Below are 24,242 nucleotides of genomic sequence, written 5' to 3'. Positions count from 1 at the left end.
TAATCGTACCTAGTGCTTCCCTTGACCTCCCCAAGTTTTCAATGGAAGAAGTTAGCGCAGTCTAATCTTGTACTATTTATTTATTACGGAGAGAACTGTCACAGGAAAGCGAGGCTGAACAAATTAAGAAACGGGAACCAGTCTAGATTAAACCAAGAACGCTCTCTTTGAGGAGGGGGGAGGGAAACAGTGACAAAGACTACAAAGCACTAGAAATACAATAAAAGTACTAAGGGAGAGATGTTGAAATGCATCTCCATTCTTTTACAGGAATAATATAAATACAAATAATACTAATGAGATGTTTACTTAGAGGCAATAAACCCCCGCAAAATCATGGCTGGTCTAGTCCTATAAAGTAAAAATGAGATCAGATCAAATCAAAATATGACTTGCATGGCTTTACTTCAGCCACGGAAATGACTGCAAGATCGGCAGTGAGGTGGAAATTCAGAGGATATTGAAAAGGAGAGTCCAGAGAAGGGTCTCGGTGGGGCGGGGGGGGCGGCGCAGCGAGGCAGAGAAGAGGCCCTACCTGTTAATTAGATCCTCGTTATCATCGCTCTCCATCTCGTCCTCGATGGCAGCCTGCAGGTCCCCGATTCGCTTAAAGGCCAGCTTGAGGTCGGCCTGCAGGCTCTGATTGGCTGCTTCTAGGCTCTCGATGTCCATTTCCTGTTGGCAGAGACCACAGATTGAAGGAGGCCTGTGCTAAACGCCACGACAGACATTTCCTTCCCCTTTATCTATCTTGCTTTTGCAGAAGTAACAGAAGGAATCTCCGTGCCACGCTTCTTACCAGCTCGTGTTTCTTGCGGCTGGCCTCGGCCTCCTTCTTGCTCAGCTCGCCCATCTCCTCCTTGACGTCCCGGATCTGTCTCTGCAGGCGCTTGTTCTGCTCTTTCTCGCGGTTCTCTGCCGCCCCGCGGTGGTCCCGCTCCTCCGTCAGCTTCTCCACGTTCTCCTTGAGTCGGCTCACGAGGCTCTACGGGGCAGAAAACTCAGCGGGTCAGCGGTGCAAAGCGGTACGACACCGGGAGAGCAGGGTGCTCAAGAATAACTGTACTGCCCAGAGGGGGGCAAACATTAAGCCTTAAGCCGTGGACCCTCAGAGATATATTTTCTCCTATAACAATCTTCATATAGGAGTTTTTATTTTCCTCTCCTCCGTGCCTAATGGTTTATTTGTTTATTTGTCTATTTTCAATCTGTAAAGCACATGTGAAAGGCACTTTAGTAAATACAAATCGATTGATTGATTGATTGATTGATTGATTAAAACAAAGCAGTCTGATTCGTTTGCTGCTGGTGGTTTCTGTGACATCACTCTGACACGGCAGCTCATGCCCCGCCCCCTTACAGAGCTCTCTCTCTCTCGCTGTACACATAATGGTGCCTACAACCACTGATGTCAGATGGAATCCTGAATTCCATATTGATTAACCAAAGTTCTAGGTTCTATCCAACCTACCTTAAGGTTTGAGCAAAGAAAGGAAACGGATGAGAAAAAAAAAAAAAGTCTTCTCACTGTTGAACTCAGCAAAAAATACATGCGTAAAGTATATCTCGTGAAGGCACAATAATTAATCTACTCCGGAGTTTTAATGTGAGCATTACGTGCTGACAGGGCATTTGTATAACTAATGAAGTGGAGTGATTGAAACAGAGCCGGAGCGCTGGTGGTAAATAAGAAGTTGAACCACATGCCAGAATGGCTAGATTCACTCTTGAGGGAGCAAACTTTAATTACAGCCGCCTTGTCAAATTGAAAAAACGATTCACCTTTGTCTCACGTAATTACAGAATGTAATTCCAAAAAGATTAAATTACACAAAATGGATATCATTGACTGCATTTGTTATTAGTTGAAAGACCAACTGAAGAAAGGGTGGCACAGTTGTACTAGAAGCCTGGACTGGAACTTTGTGTTGCTGGTGCCCTCAAATTATCCTTCATGCTACAGAATAAAAACAAATGCTACAGGCTCCCCTTGACAAAATAATAACGCTTTAGGTGCTGCCAGCTGTCTGAAGAGTAAAAGGTGGGCGGGCACATTAAGCAGCAGGATAAAATCCGGCTTAAACAGATAATGTGTGTTGGTGTGTGAGCGCCTTTGTAAAAAACCTTTTGTTTAAGAATCCAAGCTTGGAACCTTGTTTTTTTTTGGTACTGTAATTTCATCAACAGTGTCTTTATGCAAAAACTGGATTTTTTATGTTGTTGAACTGATGAAAACCGGTCCAAACAGTATCATTTGTTCTCCTAAAAGCAGATACACAGCAGATAACCGAAAGCAGAAGTGTGCCATCTTCAGTTTTTGCTGCATCTCGTCAGCATCGTGATTTTTTTTCCACTCCAAGTAAACGGTCTGCCTCACTGAGCTTTATCCCTGAGCTCTACCACCCAATCTCCTAGATGAATCCAGACCCCCAGGCTCACCTCAAGGCGTTTGACTTGGGTCTTCTCGAATTCCAGTTTGGTCTCCAGCTCTCGGATCTTGGCTTCCTGTCGGCTGACGAGGGATTTATCCACCATGGACTGTTCCACAAACTCCAGCTGGCTCTGCAGAGACTGAAGCTAAACGGCAACAAGAACAGACACAAATTTTGAATAACAGCACAATATCATTCTTCAAACACAGTGCTCGTGGGGGCGATACATCAGATTCTATAGGCATCTACCTCCTTAAGATCTGTTATAGGGGTTAAATTGCCTCCACTAAGTGAACAATTCATTTAAATAAACCTCTTTAAAAGGCCGGATAAAACCTGAACCGGAAAACCCAGTGGCCATCAACGAGCCAATTTCAAGAACACTGTAATGTGATATGACACTTGTAAGCACTCTTTATATGAAGCATCCCAGAGTACTTTGCATAGGGGGGAAAAAAATGGGAAAATCAAGATCTTTTCAAAAAGTGACTGGGTCCTTGTGTGTGATTCAATCATGAATCACTTCAGAGGCACAAAAGCGAAAACATTAAAAGGAAGAATGAAATGGGACTTGTGGAGTGGAGGGGCGGTCATTGTAAGAAAGAGTTTGAAGTGATTTTAAGGTTAACAGTTAAAATATTGAAGAACACAATTCCGGGCACAGCTGACCGCAAAAAACTTGGCTTTATACACGAACACCATATATCAAACACTGTCCACAGTGTAAACAAAACAACATTAATTAATTAAAGTGACTAGAACCAATAATTCCACAGATGACACAAGTACACCGAGAGACTGGCTGATTCACAGACAAGCAGATCCATGTGTTGTTTTGTTTTGTCATCGTTGCGTTTTTAAAGAGATCTAATTGTGTTTTACTGTTACTCTGCTTCTCGGTCCCTTCAGGCCAATCCTGACGCCGATTTCTCTCTTTCTATTCTCAGGGAGGTCCATGTTTTATACACTCTTTAAATCTGCAGGTTTACAGCACTCTACAGAGAGATACAATTTTCTCTTAAAGCATCAAGATCCAGATTTTTCATTATTAATGGACACCAAACGGGCACCAGGGGTCGAATGGCCTCCTCTCGTTTGTAAACTTTCTTATGTGTTCTGGTAATTTAAACCCTTGTGTGTATTAAATTAAGATTCCCAGTCTGTAAGGACTGTACTCTCTCGAAATCCCTGAAATAGGACAGCTTGGGAGGCGGTTTAGGCTGTCGGTTCGTTTTGGGTCCTTGATTTACCTTTTCCTGGATTTCCTGCTTCTCTTTGCTGACTTCCTCCAGCTGACCCTGTAGATCGCTGATCTGAGCCAAGTCCCTGGATGACTGTCAGAAAACAGACGAAACAACAGTCAGTCTACAGGGCAGAATATGTAATGTGTTTACAACCACAAAGAGGTTTGGAGTGCAGGCGCATTTTCTCTGAACACAGACCCAAATGAACACAGGTGTTGAGATGCATGCAGCTAATGAAGCCAGATCATTGACAGCCCATAGGGAAGAAAGCCAACATTTTTAACAAATTTGCTGTTGCTTTCCCAATAGGTTGGAAATCTAAGGCTCCATTAATGCTCAACAATCTTCTTTTTTTTTTTAAATAATCACTTCAGTGGGTAACAAAGGAGCTGCTAGTTTTTTTTTTTTTTCTTTTTGTAATGCTCTATATTCAATGCATCCCATAACGTTAAAAAAAATAAATGTCAAACTCAGATAAGTGTGTTCTTAACTAAATGAAGTATTCAACTATCCAAACCTTCGGGGACGCCTGCATCGCTTTCAAGAAGATACATTTACAGGAACAAGTGGCAGCAGATAATCTCTTCCCTCTCCTAATTTTATTGACTGGCCCACTGAGACATTTTTATAGTGCGGCGCATTCCACTTGAAAAGCTTGTCACGCACAGACAAACACACGGGCGCCGACGTGGTACACAGGGACACTTATTAATGCATGCCAGCTAACACACACACACACACACGCACATATACATACACAAACACACACACACACATATACATACACAAACACACACGCACACATATACACATACAAACACACACACTGACACACACACACGTATACATACACACACACACACACGCATATACACACACACGCATGCACACGCTGGACCCTTAAATACACGATGAGAAATGGGACTGATCTCCATATTGCAGACATTCTTTAAATCAGCAAGGACATGGACCAACAACTGCCATTTCATATCACGTGGAATCAGAGGTGAAAGGTCACTTGGATCCAACAGGAACTATGAACTTCTGCTGCACAAAGACTAGGAACTGAGCAGGACAACGCTTTCAGAGACTTATTTTTTCACCGTTTTATTCACTGTTTTAAGTGAGCTTCAGTGCAGGAAATGTGACTCTCCATGCTCCGAAGAGCTGGCATGTGCTCTGACTGTAACGCAGACCGTCACGTGGGCCTGGGGGGTGGCTGCTGGTGGGGGGGAGGGTTACCTGAGAGACGGCAGCCTTGTGCTTCTTCATGAGCTCGTTCATGTCCTCCTGGTCCTCCTCCAGACGCGACTGCAGCTCGTTCTTCTCGCGCTGCAGGCGGCTCACCTGCTCCTCCAGCTGAGACACAGAGAGAGAGAGAGAGAGAGAGAGAGAGAGAGAGAGAGAGAGACGCTTCAGCGCCGGCCTGCGCTTAACAGCCCCCGAGCACCAAACGTACGGCACTCCCGGTCCTGAATACAAACTAGCAGGCCTCGTAACGAGTTCTCAGACTATGCGACTGTGGGCTCTCTGAAGATGCGCAAAGTGAATCATTCCCACAGTCCCTGCACACACAAGCGCTCTGAATACACAAAGTGGAGAAGACTTGGAAAACAAATGGTCAATTGAAGTGCACATCCAAAAACCCGAATGCAAATCTGGATACCAGCGCCTGGGTTTGGGCACGATTGCTGTTCGCACTGTGTTTTGTAATCTTGCTTTCGATCAACAGGGTGAGAATTTAGCAAATGGAATGACCGTCCAGCTGGTCTTTACAAACGACACCTCGTCAAAAGATGAGTTCGGCTCTGAGCAAAGTCCGAACCTGAGATATAAACCCAGCCTGGAAGAGTTGGAGCAAAATGAACAACTCGATTAAATATACGTCTTCCCATATACGAGGTGGCGAGTTCAGCAGACCTTTGAGGAAGCGGTGTGGAGAGACGTCTGCAATGCAGCAACTGTTTCCAAGCGTACTAATTAATGGCTTAACGAGCAGCGCTGCTACCACACTTTGCTACCTTTTCAGGGCAAATTAGAATTGTAATTTTATTTCTATAATCTTAAAATACATGAAAACGGGTTTGGGAGAAGTCCGTGACAGGGAATATTAATAAGGAATGAAAAATGGGGGTTTAAAAAAAAAAAGCTAATGAATCCATTAGCACATAACTGAGAAACGGAATGACTTCTAAAACATGCTGACACAATGACATCCATCTTATTAACATGTTGCGAAAACAGATTGGGAAATTTATAATGGGATAAATGTATTAGGTTCTATTTAAATAGAATGTATTTTTTTTTTCAAAAGGTAATTACTCATTTAAAGTTGATTACCAAAAGCTGGGTGAGGGGTCCTTTCAAACATGTGCAAGTGAGCACAGATGCCACTTTTAATGTTCTTCATATGAAAAAGGAAAATTTGACAAACTGTGGATTCCAGGATTTCAGTGCAACAGTTCTAGAATTTCAGGAAAGTAGACTCAACAACACAGAAGTTCCAGATTCCAAATTCCAAAATAATTATAATGCCCAAGTCTATTAGTTATTTGACCATCTTTGTTCAGCCTGTTTCATGTGCGTTACATTTCTTTGGTGTGTACAATGTTTTAATTGTCATTCTGTGGCACAAATAGTTATTATTGACTACTATAGAGCTCAGAAAGTGAGATCCGGTTATAGACCAGATGTTGGAAAGACAAAATTAAATTGTAAATATGGGCAAAAACAATAGCTTTTTTTTTTTTTTTTTTTTTTAATAATCATCCTGAGGAGAGAAATGGCAATGAGCATTTTTGGCTGAAAGGAAAAAAAAACGTACACAATAATTTATCATAATTGCATGGTTTAACATAGGCGAGATGGGATAAATTACAGCCTTTATTTGTCAGCAAGTCTCTCGAGTGCATTAAAGAGCAAAAAAAAGAAACGTCAAAGGGAAACAGCTTTTGTGTCGAGTTCACACACATGCGCATTTGGCTTAATGGATCCTGACAAGAAAATCACGTTCCATTAAGAGCTCAAGGGGCCGGACACGAGTTCCCGCAGAGCTCGACTGCATGGGACCTGTGGAAGGACACCTGCCCTGCACACGGCCGCAGACACGCCAGAAGCAAAGTATGAATGCATGTATGACATCAGCTAGGCCTGAATAATATCCCTAACCTTTCCTGCAAAAGCAAAAGCAAAAGGAAAGTAATAAATGTCGCGTCAGTTACGTTAATAAACCACACGTTCCCAGTCGTTCACACAGCAAAATGTAAATGCTATATTTTTTGTATTGATTTTACTCAAATGACCTGAACTTCTTTCTGGTGGGAGATTTTTTCCATTTGTTTTATTGTTTTACGCAAGGATTAGATTGTTGAGGTGGCATTCGCCTATTTCAGGAAGGATTTATGAACCCCCAACATCTTGGAAATCAGCACTTCTTATTAAAGAAAGCTGTCATATCTGTGAAGCTGAAAGACGGTACACAAGGCAATGTTTACGAGAGCAGAGACGCATGCAAGTGACGCTAATACAGAGAGAGACTTCTTAATTCGGGCTTTGACAGATGTGCCTTTTAAGGACTTGTGCTCTTGATCTCTGATGCAGCGAGTTACTATATGTCAAACACAAGCCCTGCCAAACGGGCAAAGTGTCTAAATTATCAAGCGTCTGCTCGGTGCTCGTTTAACAGATGCTGTGTGGAGTGGAGTGGACTGGGCACTATTTTCAGGTCTCCTCTTCTCATCAGAGAAACAGTTATTACACAAGAAATCCCGAATGCTCCGGGACGGCTGTATTTGGTCATATTTAGAGGGTCTCTCTTGACTCTGAGGCGAAATGAAGCCTGGTAAAACAGAAGGCTCTGATCTGATCTCAAGGCGGGTACGACCGCAGCATATTACAGTTCTGCGGAGCTATAAAAAAACGAAAGAAAAGGTCATTAATATACGCAGCCTCTGGTCTGGTCTTTTGGTTTTTCCATTCCACCAGATGGTCGATTTCATAACTGAACAAATGCTTGCTAATTAGGAGAGTCTTGACACCTTTAAAGTCCAGCGTCTTGTGTTGAAAAGCACCAGTCTAAAAAGGTGCACACGTGATGGCCACTTATTTATCAGAAAACTTACATCCTCACAACAGCTCTGAAACTAAATTAGAAGCGTCACGTAATAGCAATGTTTGTTCACAGATAAAGCTTACTTTGGACACGGGTCAATATCCGGCTCATCTCACGAACGTTTCTCCTTTGTTTTGTAGTAGTGCAAGAGTTACAAAATGTACGGTAGGTAAAGTGTACCAACAGGAAGTGTAGAGTGCATACAGAATCTCCAAATTGACATATATATATTCGTATTAATTCTCTTTAGTTCCCTGGATATAAAATTGGTCGATTCGAAAAGAAGAGCTGAGGGGAATTGAAATCCTTTCCCTGATAAACAAAAGCCAGTTCAATAAATAAGAAATGCACATCTATAATATCTATGTGTATTATGTACCAAATCTGCTATTATGTGAACTCAATTACTCCCCCCCCTACATGGATAGTGCTCTACCTCAGACAGCTTTATTAAATCCCAATGTTCACTATTTTGTAGTAATATTTCTTGCTCAAATTAGAAATGGATTTCAAAACATGCCATTACGAGTATAACCATTTCCCAGCAGCCCCTCCAATAATTGAACTCGTGCCCTGTGCCGAGAGAAGCTGGAGGAATTAGATTGAGGAATGTTCTTGTATTAGCTCTCACTGGAGAGAAAATACTGCTTTTTTTCCTCTTATAGTTTTCTTTTCTTTATTTTCTTCGCCCCGTCTGGAGCTCACACTTCTACATGTTCATTAAGTCTACCGACAGCAACCCGGCAAATTGAGGTTCTCACTTCCCACCGAAACTCCCAGTATGAGAAGACTAACCCTCAGCATTTCCCCTCTTCCTGTTTTTCAGCGCTATCAAAGCTTCAACCCGTCACCACAGAAAGACACAGTGCCTACTTTTGTTTATTTCTTCTACCCTGCGGAAACTCAACGTCAACTATGTTTATTTGATTGAAGTTACTTCCGAGGATCCTAGAGCTTTGCAGCATAATGAAGCCAGAGTTGGATGGAAAGACAAATATTCACCGCAATTTTGGTCTTGGAGATGTCATCCATCTGTATGTGCAGGTCCTCGATCTCCACCTCCATGGACTTGCGGGATTTCACCGCGGCGGCGCACGTGAACTCGGACTCTTCCAGCTGTGGGGGGTGCAGAGGAGGACGGAGGTCAGATGGCACATATGGAGTAGTGGTTGGCACTAAACCAACTCAGGATACAGTTGGCTCAGTGTGCACAATTTATGGACGTCCTCCCTCCCTTGGCCCCTTGCTGTACCTGGTTCTTGAGTTGGGCAATCTCTCTCTTGCTGGGCGCGTTGTTCTTCAGGTGGTCCAGCATGATCTGGGCGTCGGCCAGTAGGGCCTTGGTGCGCTTCAGATCTTTCCTCAGGCGCTTTTCCGTATCCACGTCTCTGTGGCTCACCTGCAGGCGGCACAGGGCACCAATGGCACAGGGTCACACGCAGAACATACAGGATGTGGTGTATAGGACACAGAGGACAGACAGGACAGGATACTGAGCTTAGAACATAGAATGTAAAGAATGCTGGGTGTAGAACCAGAACACTAATAATAACACAAGAGAAATAGGATGGGACAGTTCATAGGATGGGACAATTCAGAAGGATTTCCTTGAAAGGAAAATATCAGGTCAAGTTATATTGTTCTTCTGACATATCAGAATTTCAAGACTGATACTTTTAACAGCAAGTATGAACAAAACATAACACAAATGCTAGATATCATCATAAATTTGATTTCACTTTAGAGAATCAGTGATGTGTTCTTTCAGGATTTGGACAAACTGGGTTACACACGTAAGGACCATGGCTTGAGTTCAAGACTTGAGTGCAAGAAATGAACGTCACATCTTCCTTTAAGAGTGGGTCAGCCGTACCTGATCCTGTGTGGCCAGCAGCTTGGACTCCAGCTCCCTGCGCTCACGAAGGACCTTCTGCTTGTCATCGTACTCTTCCTCCAGCTGCACCTCCATCTGCTTAAGCTGCAAGACACCCAGTCACCGTGTCAATTCATGCGTGTTGCACGGCAAGCGCTCGCGCCGCCAGAAAGCATAGTGGAGCTCAATACCTCAATCAGGCGTGAAGCCCGATTTTTATATTTATATCAAACAGATGAGTAATTAACTATAATTACAGGCTGACACGGTGCACACACACAAACATTGGGAAGCCGGCTGGTGGTTTGAACACAGAAGACACGCAAAGGCCTACCAGAAACAACTGTTAGTGTCTACGGTTTTCTACAGCGCATTGTGTATTACTCTATAAATGTTCATTTTGAGTTTGTGAATATTTATACGTTTTGAATACAAACACCGACTTTTATTAGTGGAATTATCTATACCTTATCTTACATTGAACTTAAATGGCATGGGGGTTTGGCGGTGGGTGGAAAGGGCTCTGTACCTTCTTGCTGCAAGACTGACGGATTTCTTCAACCTCCTCCTCTTTGCTCTCGATCTCCTTGGAGTGCGTCTGCCTCAGCCTCTCCATTTCCATCTCCAGCCGCAGTTTGGCCTAAAAGGATAGAAAGACCGATGGATAGACCAAGAGTCAGTGGACAGAAAGAGCTCGTCGAGCACAGAAAGAACAGGCACTACGACTCTCAGATGATAACATTATGATGCACATAAACAGGTGGCCACTGTGACGTATCTAATGAACTCCTGCTCATTGACGATCACCTTTGCACGGACAGCTACGTTACCTTGGTCATCACTGGATCGTTTCGCCGCAAGACCTCGACCGAAGTGTGTCGTGCATTACCTGCTTCATGGCTGGCAAGCAGCACACTACACATGCTCCAGTAGCCACTAGGAGGCACACGATTGTTCATCTTAACATCTGCACTGAACTTTGTGCTAACAACAACAGAAACCGTGCTGCGCCAGACAAAAGATGCATAGCTGAGTCGCCCGGATGGAAAGACTTTCTGTCTGGGCCCGGCCCTTTACCTGCTCCAACATCTGGATGGTTCCTGCTTGCTCATCCAGCTCTTCCTCCTGGTCCTTGACCTTAGCTTCCAGGTCACGCAGCTGTTTCTTGACCTTGGACAGCGAGGCTTCGTCCTTGGACTCCTGCGAGGAGACATCCTGCAGCTCGGCTTCCAGCTGCTCCACCTTCAGGTTCAGGGCACACATCTCCAGGTCCTTGTCCTGCAGGAGGGGAGGAGAGAGCGAGACCGAGAGTGAGGCCAAGGCACGGTCAGCATGCCAGAGCCACAGGCAAAATCTACCTATCCACTCTTAACGAGGATTCAATACCATATTCCATCAATCCGGTTCAGGGTTTATACCACTTTGGAATTATAATAATGTTGAGACAAAAACTAGGAAGAAAAAAAATGAAACTATTTTACATCATCTTCAGCGCGGTTTTCTACAGCAGGTTTTCCGAACTGATAAAATTAGGTCCGTACAGTGGCAGATGTGCGTGATGCATTAAACACTAATTTAATAAAATGCAAACAATGGAAAGAACAATTACAGGCATGTTACTAAAGCAATTCAAGCAACATGCGGTGCTGTATAATTCTATCATCCACCTCACCAACCAGGACTTCACTATTCTCCCTTTAAGCTTTCAATACCAGCTGAAGATATTGGAGGCAAACAACCTGATACAAAACCCTCCTAAACTTAACCACACAAAGCCTCCTAACTGGGTCTACATTATTGATGCAGTGATTCCAGCCAGAACAAATGCCTTGTCCTGAATTTCAGTTGCTGCCATCAAAGCTGGCAAGCGTATGTGTGCGAGGAGCTTTCCGGTTTCGTCCAGGAACGCGGCGCGGGCGACAAACCAAGCCTAGCATTAAACCGAGGACGGTTCCTTCAAGCTTTTTTATCTTTCCAAATTGAACTCGCTGCCACAGCTGTCAAGGTCATGTAGAAGACTTCACTCGGTCTACATCACTCGGCTTTTAATGTTATTCCTTGCCTGGAGAACATTAGCGAATGTAATGGTAGACACATTATATCAAATCAGAACTGCTCTCGGTGGACACATTGTAGGTTTTACTGTCACCGGAGCCTTGAAGATATACACTGCAGTGAGACTTGCAGATATTTCTCTTTTTTAAAAGGAATAGCTGACAGGCGATAGAGAAAGAAGATGGAACAGATACGAGTTTTTTTTTTCTTCATAACAATACTTTAACTAAGGACGTACAACGGTAGATACTGAATATTTTAAAGGGTCATAAATATTGCATGGTTTAAAAGTGAGTTTAATTGTACTTCTGTTTGATCAAGGTAATAAAGGCTGGGGATGAAATAAGGAACATTGCCATGTAAATGCAAATTGACAAGTCATGTTTATCAAGCTTATTAAATGCTATCATGATGTTAAACAAATTCTAAAAAGGCTCCTTTTCAGCAGGGTTTTATTGTGTGCTCAATTCCTGTGCTGTGGAAAGTGTCTGACATCAGTTATAGAGCAGTTTCCTGTCCGTTTTACTGTCTTCTGGGGCTTTGAGTATTTTGTACTGCGATAAACAAAATTGGTCTGTAGTGTACTGCACTTCAGTGTGTTGGATTTTCAGTAGTATACTACATTGCAGTGCAATTTTACATACTTCTGTGTAAAAGGCCTGGGACCCACTCGTGTGGAATGTCCACCGTACTGTACCTCCAGCTGCTGTTTGAGGCTGAACACCTCTCCCGTCAGCATGTCCTTCTCGCGGCTCAGCTTCTCGCGCTGGCTCCTCTCCCTCTGCACCTCGTCCTGGGACTGGGACTGCTCCGAGTCGAACCTGCAACATGGCACACCCATTTATTGCAGAGGAGCAGGTGACTAAAGGGCAACTACACCACAACACATCCCCCGGCTGCTGATTTTAGAGAATGTTGCAGAATCAGAAAAAGAAAAATGCATAGAGAGAAAAACAGGCTACAAAGGAAGGTGTGCACAATTATTTTCTTCGGTCTCAATTGAGGTTCAATACAGATTTATGAATCACTGTATATTGTGACCAACCCTTTTTCTTATTTTGCGTGAATATGTTTTCTGTGGACAGGCCAACTTTTTTGGACGAGTTCTATTAACACCTAGGGACATTTCAACCCAGACTCTTGTTCCACTCCAGGCTCCGCTTTTGAAGGGGAGCTATGAGGTTGTAAAATGCCAGTGCCAGCAGGAAATACAGAAAATGAGGCATAATAACGGAGCAAAGGTTGCAAAGCAATAGAGAAGCAACAATGTGCCTTTCATAGACACTGGGAAACTATGCAGCCACAACATTATAGTTTGCACGCACAAATCATTGGGTCTGAGATACTTACATTGTTGTGACCAGTACTTAAGGTAGTTCAAAAACCATTTATCTAAAAATGTTCCATGTTGGAGCTCATGATGCCACAGAGATTTGAAGTTTATTTTGACCAATTGAGCGCGTTTCAGTCTGCAGTCCGGGCAGTGCAGGTATACAGAGGTGTACACCCTCAACACACGCTGTTTAAAGTACAGCGACCTTGCCAGATCTTTAAACAGATTGTGGACTTTCGTTTCCCAACAACAACAAAAAAGAAACTGATTCTAACTACTTAAAAAGTACACTGTGTGTCTGAGCTCTCACACTCCTCATAAAATTGCTAATTTAAAAGCAGCTACTCATGGGCCTCTCCTGAGAATCCTGTACAAAGCCCACCAAGCAAATCCCAACACATCAGTAAACAAGAAAGAAAGAAAAGAAGAAGAAAGGGGGAAAGAAGCAGCTTGGATTTTAATTAAGCAAATGATGCAACACTTTGGAAAAATGGCTTCATTGCTGATGCTGATGTGGAAACGCCAACAGTAGAGTAACGGGTTTATAAAAGCACAAAATCCAAAAAGGCCTTAGCTCGGTTTATCTGCAAGTCACATCGCTGAAAGCACAGAGGCGACCTCCAGCGAGACGCCACACAATATCCTCCTAACCCTTTCGCGCGCTCAGTCAAGGCAACAATACCGCAAGGGCGAGAGATGAGTGCTGATCCACTGCCACCGCATTACACAACACTTAACACACTAATCTCGCTGCCTCCTCGAGCTCCCCACAGCGCTCTACACCGTGACTTCGGCTCCTTTATAAAATCAATAGATTCAAAAAAGACCTCCTTGACTCTCTCTCTCTCTGGACCAAGGCTTTCTTCCCGTCTGATCACTAGTGTCATTCTTTATATCGGGTTTTCTATTGTATTTCTTATGTTTAGTAACAGCTATATACAAAGTTACCTTAGCACTACCTAACTTGGATATATTCATATATACTAATTAAGTTCAAGAAGAACAACAACAAACATGGAGGGATTTAATCTTGAGCCATTACATCACATCCTGAGCCATCAAACGTGTTTATCATTTGCCTCGAATTAAAAACAAACAACCAAAAATGCCAGTACTGTGTGAACAAAAGTGCTACATACGGTAAAGAACTGTTTCTGGGAAAAGGACCAAAAACAAAAGCAGAACAATCTACACAAGGATTTGCGAGCTGTACTCCTCACACTTTTCTTTGGCAGACTTGGACTGCATGGCACTCGCATTATTTCAGACTCCCTAACATAGCGTTATTTACACTGAGAAAGTTACCACAGTACTTGTTTTAAAGTGGGGATGCTTGCCTTTCTCCATGCTTGGCATTTGATAGTTGCTGTGCCTCTCTCTGTGGTATGATCCATTTGACCGTACGAGTGCTATTAGTTTATTTCATGTTCATAAGGATCCCAAAAAGGATTTTCTCTTCTAAACAATATAAACCCCACAGCTTACAGTCTATTATAGAGAAGAAATTACAGGCACTACATTAAAAAGGGAAGTGTTAAGACTAAACCCATTAAAAACAAACTTCTACAACTTGTAAACATAGGCATATATATTATCAGAGGACTACAGTGTCTTGTGGGTTTCCATCCGCCTAAGCTCTGTTTGAACTAATCAACAATTCAAAGTCCCCTGAAAAGCTGCAGCATTTTAGGACCTATATCCTCATATATCTTTCCTGCACAGATACAAACGTGTGAGTGGGAAGGGTGCTTTGGTGACGAGAGCCCTACAAGAGTTTGTTGTAGCTTAGAAAAAGGTTATCTTGGGGGACAGGATAGCGGTGGGCCAGGGAAACACACGGCCGGACTCACTTTCTCTGCTTCTTCTCCAGGTCATGGTTCCGGCTCTGCTGTCCCTCCAGGTGCAGCTTGGTGTCCTGCAGCTCAGACGTCAAGCGTTGGCACTTCTTCTTGAGCTGCTGAACGGAGCGTTGCACCTCCTCGTTGTCTGCCTGCAGGTCCGTCAGCTGTGACACAGAGCCCCGATCAGAAACCGCAATCCCACACAGACAGACGGACGGATGGACAAGACCAGGGTACACTCTGAGTAGCGGCCTACCCTTCTCTCCAGCTGCCTCTTGCTCTGCTGCTCCACTTCCAGTTTGTCATCGAACTCCTGCTGCAACCTCTTCTTGGTGAACTCCGTCTCCCTGATCGCCCTCTCGTACTTCAGTCGCCACTCACCCCCTACGAGAGAGAGAGAGAGAGAGAGAGAGAGAGAGAGGGAGATTCAGGGGGTTACAAACATGACGAGGCTCATCCACAAAGGGGGTGGTGGTTGCAGAACCTGCTAACCAGGCTGTCATGCGAAACATAGCTGGACATCTGGTGTATTGCTGTGTCTCATCACACACCTCAGCAGATGCGGAGAGGACAGAGGGACAATTTCAAGGCATTTTAAGGACAATTTGCATTCGTTATCTCATGTCAGATCAGCTGAGCGAAGCAATCGAATAGTTTTTCTCTCATTCTTCTGAACACACGTCTTTTAAGACCCTCGGAACGCTGCGCTGCGGGAAGAGACCCATTTTTTTCTCTTGGCGAATCAATGGCTAAGGCACTGATTAGATAAGATTTCAAATCAACTGGAAAACAAAATGGGCTTCATTATAGAGGGAAAAAAACAATTAGCAGGGATTATAACTGCAGTAGGGGGGATAAATCCTTAAACCTGAAAACGACACAGTTGTAGCTACATTCCTGAGAGATAACACACTACAGATAAAAGTACAGGGTGCGATTTACACATCAAGACTGAAGGTAGACACTTCCCTAATGGTTCAGTCGTTGTCTTGCTATAGCCTGGTTCTGTGTGGTGATGCTCTGCAGAGTAACACTTGGGTGCCGAGCCGCGGTGGGACCCAGATCTGGGCAGCGTGGAAACTCACCCGCGTCGTCGTCGTCCAGCTCCCCGTTCAGCTCTGATGCCCGGATCAGCCTCGCCTCCATCACCTCCATCTCCATCACCTCCATCTGCTTCTTCATCGCATCGAACTTCGCCTGCCATCAAAAACACGAGTCCTCAGCTCCTCGGGGAAATCACCAGACCATCTGCTGAGAGCCTGGTGCTCCAAACCGTGCCTTCGAACGCTCAGCTCATTTCTTCCTAATTAAGCAGTTTCGTTTCGAATCTAAGACAATTTGTCATCAGCCCACCTATGAACTTCCTTTAAGAGGATTCATTACAACACGTTAATTCCACACCCTCCCCAAGCCTATTGTTGTTCATTGCAAATTAATGGAGAAAGAGATTAGTGTGTGCACATACATTGTGTGTGTGTGTGTGTGAGAGGGATTACAATTCATTTTTCAATCACGACAACAAAACTGCTGCGATTTCAAACAACAATTTGCCGCCTCGGGAATAACGACGGGAAACTTCACTCTCAGGGCATGTGCTCTTCCCATTTGAAGTCCCGCTTCCGGTGAACGCACAGCGAGAGAGAAAGAGGTTCGGTCGGCCAAAGAACAGAAGCGGAGATGAGATGACACTCGCGGCAATACGACCAAGCGGAGTTCGTTCTATTCGGGGAGGTTAGCTGGTCTGGAGGTTAAGGTAAGGGGTCTTGATACCAGGTTCCCAGTTCAGTTCATTACTAAACCTCCTCACACTCCGTTCTTCTGGTAAGACTTAGGCACAAGATCCTGTCGTACGTCGCCTTGGAGCAACACAACTAATTATCACGCAGCTCTCCCGTATTCAATACAAACCCTCGCCGCGCTTTTACACGGGACCCTGCAGCAAGGCAACGGCACTTGTGTCCGTTAAATATTTCATACGAGAGGTTTTTGAAATACAATAATTCTTTTTGGTTGAATAATTCAGTACAGTCATGAAACCTAAAGCAGCACCCTGCCTGACACTTCTAGAGCATCTTTATTATCCATTGGACAGAAAGAGCAATACAACCAAATATATAGATCCTTAATATCACTGTGTGCAAACAGCTCCCTCAGTAATGCAGTAACAAGGCCCACAGAGCAGCACTATTACGCCTCAGTTTCATTACCATACAGGCAGACATTTAAATACGAACAAAACAACTCATTAATGCATGATATCAGCTCTGCAGTTTGTGTAGAGTGATCAGAAGGCAACAGTGAGGGGACAGTGGTGGAAAGCAGTAGTAGTGGACCGTGTCCTGGAGGGACAGTTGCCCAGAGGGGACAGAAGGAAGTATGGACAGCATAAACAGCAGGTGTGGAGACAGTATTCAGAAGAAATTGTATGCAAAGGCCGTGACGACAGCGGTAGCGACAGCAGTAGTGTGGACAGTGATAGGAGAGGACAGCGTTACCTGCAGGTCCTTCATGTCCTTCTCCAGGCGCAGTCTCTCGGACGTCTCCGACTCCAGGAGCTGCGACGCCGACTCTCCGGTGTTGCGCTCATCGGTGAGCTCCGAGGACAGCTCCGTGATCTGCATAAAGACACGCGATGGAGAGAGGGGCCTGTGAATCGGCGTCCGCGAAGAACAAAGGCCTCCTGTGACACTTCAGCAACTGACGGCCCGCCGTCCCCTTGACTGGCTGACCGAGCGTGAGGGGAGCAGCGGAACGATCACTAGGAGAAAGACTACTTTGTGGAGAGACCTCATTTGAATCAGATATGCAGAGCGTGCTTTCATATCTCTAATGAAAACAAATATGAACTGAGTAAGTCCCTTTATTGCTATAGACATATTAATTTTGGCTCATTTACGGCAGCCATATTCATATTTATTTTTTCTGACGTCTCTATGCATTCCCCCCGCAAGCACAGCTGTGTAACTCTGTGCAGCTAACTGCATCAGCAGCACAAGCTCAAGGACAAACTTAAATTGAATTTCTCAGTCAGAGGGAGCATCTACAAGTAGTCAAATATCCATATTTTACATCTAATACGTCTTACTTCATTATTGTTTAAAGCAAAAACAGAATGCGTGCATGCATGTGTTTGAGTATGTGTGGGTGAGAGAGAGAGTGTATTTGTGTGCCCTGCAGTCCTAACCTTGTAGCCCATGGTGCTTGAAAAAGGAGCAACATAAATACAGAAACATTCATTATCTGAGGGAAAGGGGGGAAAAAAGAGGGGTGGAGCCGGGTACGGAGGAGTTTCAGCTCTCAGGTCAATGAAGTAACCAAGAGATCACTTCAACGGGACCCTGGCCAAGTATGTCGAGCACAGATCGCATTAGGGGGCATACCCTGCTCTCCAACCGATCCGAGTTCAGTCGCAGCTCATTCCTCTCCTTCTCCACCTTCTCCAGCTTCCCGCGGAGCTGCTGGATCTCCTCCTGGAAAGAGCGGGACAGAAAGACACGCTGTCAGAATGAGGAAAGGAGAGACAAACGGATGGGGGTGTCCCGAGGCCAACGCCATTGCAGCGCTCTTTGCTTTCCTGTGCCTTGCCGCCTTAAATTGCCTCTGAATTTAAACATAATCGAGCAAACTACCTCACAAACAAAGACATACAAATCGAGCTCTTCTTGTGGTGGTCTCCTACAATTTACCAAAAATAGAGAAAGAACGCACGTGCACACACACACGCACACACGCACGCACACACGCACGCACGCACGCACGCACGCACGCACGCACGCACGCACGCACGCACGCACGCACACACGCACACACGCACACACACAAAAAAGTGAAATATACACCAATAAAAGTGAAATGGTGCTGACAGTTTTTTGTTTGCGTGTCCTTTTCTATAAACAAACAAACAAACAAACAAACAAGGACGAAACCTGTCGGCTGTGCTGCACCGACGGACATTTCTCCCTGCGCGCTTCTGCCTTGTTCGGCTTCATTCTCGCAGATCAAATAAGAGAGCTGTGTGGCAGACGGAGGGGCACAGAATCCATAAGGCAATCCTGATCAAAGCTCCCACTCCACATGCAAATACCCTTTCCAGAAATGAATCGCAGTATTGTCTGATCCACGCGGCGCCTGTACGTAGCGCTTCCCCAAAGAAGCACAAAGTCAGGAAAAAGAATTGGCATTACAACTACACTAATAATGGATTCAATCCACCCCTATATGACAAACACACGGCCAGTTGGGAGCGCGGTACGCAACCATGACACAAATTGAGTTGCTAAAGAAGAAGAGTATTGTCTTGACTTGATTTCTAGTGTTTACTGGGAGCTTTTCTCCCAAATTAACCCTTGATTAGGTGCCACCCGCTCCTTGGAACTGAATAATCAAATCAAATAAAAAAAGGCCATGTTAAATATATCTAAGTTAATAAATGCCTTGGAAGATTTAAAATGCACTCACGTCTTTGCCCCGGATCTGCTCCTCAGTGAGCTGGACCTCAATGAGCGGCCGCACTGTGGTGAAGAGCTTCCACCAGGGCCAGCCTTTCACCCCGCGATTCTTCTTGATGTTCTTCTGGATGCAGCGGATCGCCAGGTCCTGGATCTGAAAGATACACAACCCAACCGGTCATGGGGGCCCAGGGATGTACAATGAACCGTCTGTGTGTGGGTGACCATCCACTGTAGCGCTCAACCCCAGTGAGAGGCTGGTATAAGAAGGCACTGGCACAGGTCCACAGATCTCTAGTCCTTCAAAATGATGGCTTTGACCCACAAGGAATTTCTTCCATGTTTTCCGGCACAGAGTGATTCCTGGTCTTGGCCGGTCTCTGGCTCAACTCCTAGTGCCTACAAATGCTGGCAGTGAAGGGACCATGCCAAAGCTAATTTTGCTTTCTCAATCTCTTCTCAGAAGAGCACTTTCATTACATACTGCATAGGATCTCAACTGAGAAAAGCCATTCTACAATAATAAAATACTAATAATGAACTCTAAATTAAGATAAATAGATATATACAATTAAAAACAACACTGCTCAACAAACACGATGATGCCATGTCTCACAGGCAAACAAACACAGCAATGCAGTTTCATTAGGGTAGGGCAGTAGCGCAGACGAGCAGAATTTGAGTGGGAGAAGGCGCCGGACAATGGGGAGTCTATACCGGAGAGCCTGGGCTTGCTAGAGGGCCCCAGGGAGCGAGGCATGCTTCGAGATCCACAATGCAGAGGGCTGTTTTAATTGCAGAGGCGGCATCGTTAACAAGGGCTCTCCTCTTAAGAGTGATGGGCGTCAGGTACCATGGCAATCCCGTTGACAGACAGCCCAGAGCAAGCTTGAAACCTAACCCCGAACTGCCCTCGGGTTTTACCATTTCATAAAACCAACACCAGGATTCATCATCACGCTTTCATTATTCATAACATTTTAACACATAGATACTGCCCTTCCAAAATGGCAAACGAAGACCTTTGCAAATCAAAGCAACTCAAGTCGATGAAACGTTTTCATTTACAAAGCCATTTTCAGAAAGGTCCAGCTAATGCAGAGACGTTCAAAAGCAGGGTTGGCTTTTGAGGATTTTTTGAAGGGCATGTTCGCACTTCAAGAGAAGATTAAACGAATGAGGCGAATGTACGCGAAAACGAATCGCCCACAGCTCTCGGCGCACTAAGGGGTTAAGCCGAGTGGGTAAGTGTTCCAAGACTCACAGTGCTAACGTGTAATTAAATCAAACATCAATAAATCTTGGCAGCCAGTTAACAATGTTATAAGATTTCCATGCCGCTTGTACACAAGCATCTCCAATAACAGCAGATTATCTGGAAACCCAATTAAGGCCGCACAATTCGCAGCATCAAGTGGATTCAGCGTGTAATGCAGAGAAAGCCTCTGTACTGATTACGATTCGTCACATTTCGAAAGCCTTAACATGCCACAAAATGCAGGCAAATCTTTAATAGCGCAGCCGAACATTATTTACTAGAGCTAATTTGCGTTTTTTCTTTTCTTAGCCCGGAACGAATGGGGTAAAACACAAGATTACAGAGCGTGCGACACGAAGGGGAGAACAAAAACGCACAAAACAAAAACAAACTGGAAATTGAAAAAAAAAAAGATCCCTAATTAACATCCCTGTTACTCATTTTAAGTGCGGTTACAATGCAGTGCAGGTGGGTGCCTTTTTAAACAGCTCTGCTCAGGAAAAAAAGTGAGAGCTCAGGCAGTTACACTGTCAAACAAAACATCCTGAGGCTCACAGACGGATCTGTTCCACGAGATCTCAACACAAGCAGGCCGCTGGTCTCCCCCCCTAACCTCGGCGCGGCTTTCCACGGGATGTCACAGACTAACACAGCCATCCCGAGATCATTTAACAAGCTGTGGACGGTTACGCGGGGAGACGCCACAGCTTATGCACCTGTTTTTCCTCAGCAAGGAGCTTTATCTTAAGGCAATGGCTTAATTAGACGCAAGCCAGTCTGCTGTATCAGTCCAATTCCCCACACGCGGCGGCTACGACTTCGAATACGTGTCAGAGATAACTAAACCGTCTCTTTCTGGATAACGCACGCGTTATCTATAACATCTATTCCCCACTGCCGGGTACGGTCCCTTACAGGGGAAGCTGGTTCAATGTGGGACACGGAGGCAATCTGTTTTCTGCGTTCACAAGTTTTCTTCTAATCAAGTTTGTTGTTTTGGGGTTTGCGACCTGCCAGTGCTTGATTTAAAATAAAATAAAACGTCTATTCGCATGCTGATCCCGTACAACGCTCTGCAGGTCCAGACAGGGCAAGATTCATTCCCGTCCGTCATTAGCGTCCCCTATTAAGGAAAGAATACTCTACAATTATGATGGAAAAGAGACCCCTAATCAAATTTCATGACCAGCAAGTCCTGAAAAGCAGAATGATTTCCATTACACCATCATTATCATAACGCCGGCTCTCTGGGGACGCCAACTTGCAGCTAATCCCTTCCTAAACGCAGGAAAGAGAAAGGGTGCAGGGGAGATTTCCAATCACGTCGGAATAAAGCTTCCACTCCGTTGCATTTGTCTAATTAGCTGCAGCCTATGGACTTTATTGGAAAAACGCCACATGCAAATTTGCCCTTCGACTGATTAGCTGCACAAACCATATAGCACCGCAGTCCCACGCCGGAGTCCATTGATCAGTTCCATTTATCACCTGCACCTCGTCTAGGGATCTTTTTAATTGTTTCTTTGGTGTTCGTTTTTAAGAGATGGATATTAAAACAAGAAATTCGTTCTCGATCACAAAATCCCGATCTCTCTACACGGGGAAACAACAATCTAACTGAGTTTAGGACTGAAATGAAAGCAACGCAGACCAGTCCCATTCAAGTCAATTCGGCTAAAATAAAACTAAATGAAATCAAATCAAATCTCGCCAATTTGAAACGTTTTAAAACATCTAGAGGGGATGCATTTAAAACCTGAACAGTAGAATCGGCCTGATGAAATAAGCAGTGACTTCGCTACTCTGAATCTTAAGTGTAAAACTATACAAATTTTGTAAGACATTAACTGGAAGATAGAAAGCTTTTAGAATCACATTCCCAAATTGACAATTCGTACTTCTGGAAAAACCCAGCTGTAAGATTACACCTGAGTCTGGCTCCAATATAGCAGCAGAATATTTTGTGACAGAGCCGCTTAAAGAAAGAAAGCATTTGTCAGTCCACCCAAACTGCTTCAAATTTCCAGAGAGAGGCACGAAAAAGAAAAAATAAATACTTACAGAGAGGAGCAATACACTAAACGGGCAGGCCTCCTTGTAGAACCACACACTAAAACACAACCGAATAAGCTTGAAAACCAAAGTATGCCAATGTACGAAGGCAAACAGTCGAAAGCAGCCTTGCACTGACAACAGGGGTGTAAAAAACTAGAGAGAAAAAAGACCCCACTGTCGCTTCCTTGTTTAGCTCAATTGGACCATTTTAGGATAAGAGATCAAGTCAGGGAAGTCAAGTGTGGGTGCCGTACTGTAAACAGACCGCTGCCTGGGAGCGGGGAGCAGGGAGCGGGGTGGTCTGTCTCGCTCGTGATTAAGTGCCACGATTATTATACAGTTCCAGACGGATGTTCCCCGCGCTGGCAGGACCCGATCACAGCGCAGGGGAGAGAGCGGTGGGTGGGCTGCGCGCGGTCACTGCTGTCATGTAGCTAGTCGGCGACATCACCGAGGGAGGCAGGGAACAAGAGAGAGGCAGAGCAGGGAGACGAGAGAAGGTGGAACAAGAAGGGAAGTAAATGAAATAAAGTGAGAGGGAGAGGGAGGGGGAGAGAGAGTAGGCGAGAGAGAAAGAGAGAGAGAAATGGCAGGTGTTCTGTATTCCATTTCCGCAATGGTAAATCGATAAGTCACAGAAGCAGTCAGAGAGCGTTTCAAACGGTGTCCTCTGGCACAGGTGCCTATCGAATATCATCAGGCTTAAGTCAACTTAGATCTAGAAGATGAGGAACTGTGACAAAGTGCAGGTTGGCTACTCCCTTGAGAGGAACGGATCTTCTACGGAGGACAAGCAGTGCCTGGCACAAAAAAAGCAAAAGGTTTCCATTTTTGGGGGGGAAGTGTCAACTCAGAGATATTAATAAGAACCTCTCTAAAGTCTGTGCCATGTTTTGCCATTTCACACCAGACCAGGCACAAAGCGCAGGGGAACCACACTGACCCGGACTGACTAGTCTTACCTTCCTCTTCTTGAAAGACTGCCTGGCCAGGTACCCCCGGCAGGCTGCCTGGAACAGGGTGATGTTGCGTCTGGTCTGCTCATCCCTCTGCTCCTCCAGCTTTGCCAAAGTACCCGCCCTGAAGAAGACCTACGGAAAGACCACAGGGACACCAGTTAACACCCTGGGCTCACATTCATCAGCCCTGAAATACTCCTCAAGCATGGAGAACTCTTTGTTGAAAAAGTCGGGGTCAAGATAGGACACAAACATCAAGAATAAACACACACATCTGATACGGCTGTTTCACTCCATATTTAGAAGGAAATGGGAATCCATAATTCATTTGCAAACCACTTTATTATCTCAGTGGAAGGACCCGAGAGGGGAGGCACTAAATAGTGTTCGAATCTGTCCCTTTCCCAGGCCCCCAGATCCCAGTCCTGATTATTGTTATTCAGACCGCCCACTACAGAAGGCTTGGTAGTTTGAGTTGTAAGCGTTATAAATATGACTTCATCCCCAAACATCTGCCAGTGTGCTCAAATAACCCATTTGGAGAGAAAGTGGCAACACCAGTTCTTTCAACGGGTTCTTATGTTACGATTTGCTGTTTTTTTTCCAATTTGTTTATTGTAAGTGATGGCATTT

The 24,242-nt window shown here is 44.7% G+C and overlaps 1 protein-coding gene across 13 annotated transcripts in view; it reads right to left on the bottom strand.

Moving 5' to 3' along the window:
- LOC136717898 (unconventional myosin-XVIIIa) overlaps positions 1 to 24,242 on the bottom strand; it is a 111,814-nt gene that overhangs the window by 13,459 nt on the left and 74,113 nt on the right. For all 13 annotated transcript variants that reach the window (XM_066695465.1, XM_066695466.1, XM_066695469.1 and 10 more), the window contains 18 exons: positions 23,613 to 23,741; positions 19,348 to 19,491; positions 18,270 to 18,359; positions 17,385 to 17,504; positions 15,975 to 16,086; positions 15,146 to 15,273; positions 14,899 to 15,053; positions 12,413 to 12,536; positions 10,738 to 10,938; positions 10,190 to 10,300; positions 9,661 to 9,765; positions 9,040 to 9,186; positions 8,790 to 8,903; positions 4,919 to 5,035; positions 3,683 to 3,766; positions 2,440 to 2,577; positions 800 to 985; positions 536 to 675 (listed from right to left, as the gene is read on the bottom strand). In XM_066695465.1, coding sequence (XP_066551562.1) covers positions 536 to 675; positions 800 to 985; positions 2,440 to 2,577; positions 3,683 to 3,766; positions 4,919 to 5,035; positions 8,790 to 8,903; positions 9,040 to 9,186; positions 9,661 to 9,765; positions 10,190 to 10,300; positions 10,738 to 10,938; positions 12,413 to 12,536; positions 14,899 to 15,053; positions 15,146 to 15,273; positions 15,975 to 16,086; positions 17,385 to 17,504; positions 18,270 to 18,359; positions 19,348 to 19,491; positions 23,613 to 23,741 — 2,345 coding nt within the window. The remainder of the gene's footprint in view (positions 1 to 535; positions 676 to 799; positions 986 to 2,439; positions 2,578 to 3,682; positions 3,767 to 4,918; positions 5,036 to 8,789; positions 8,904 to 9,039; positions 9,187 to 9,660; positions 9,766 to 10,189; positions 10,301 to 10,737; positions 10,939 to 12,412; positions 12,537 to 14,898; positions 15,054 to 15,145; positions 15,274 to 15,974; positions 16,087 to 17,384; positions 17,505 to 18,269; positions 18,360 to 19,347; positions 19,492 to 23,612; positions 23,742 to 24,242) is intronic.

This window comes from Amia ocellicauda, chromosome 22 (genome assembly GCF_036373705.1).
Source record: "Amia ocellicauda isolate fAmiCal2 chromosome 22, fAmiCal2.hap1, whole genome shotgun sequence".
In the NCBI taxonomy this organism is placed as follows: domain Eukaryota; kingdom Metazoa; phylum Chordata; class Actinopteri; order Amiiformes; family Amiidae; genus Amia; species Amia ocellicauda.
The sequence above is the reverse complement of the archived record's forward strand: the minus strand, read 5'-3'. Positions and strand labels throughout refer to the sequence as shown.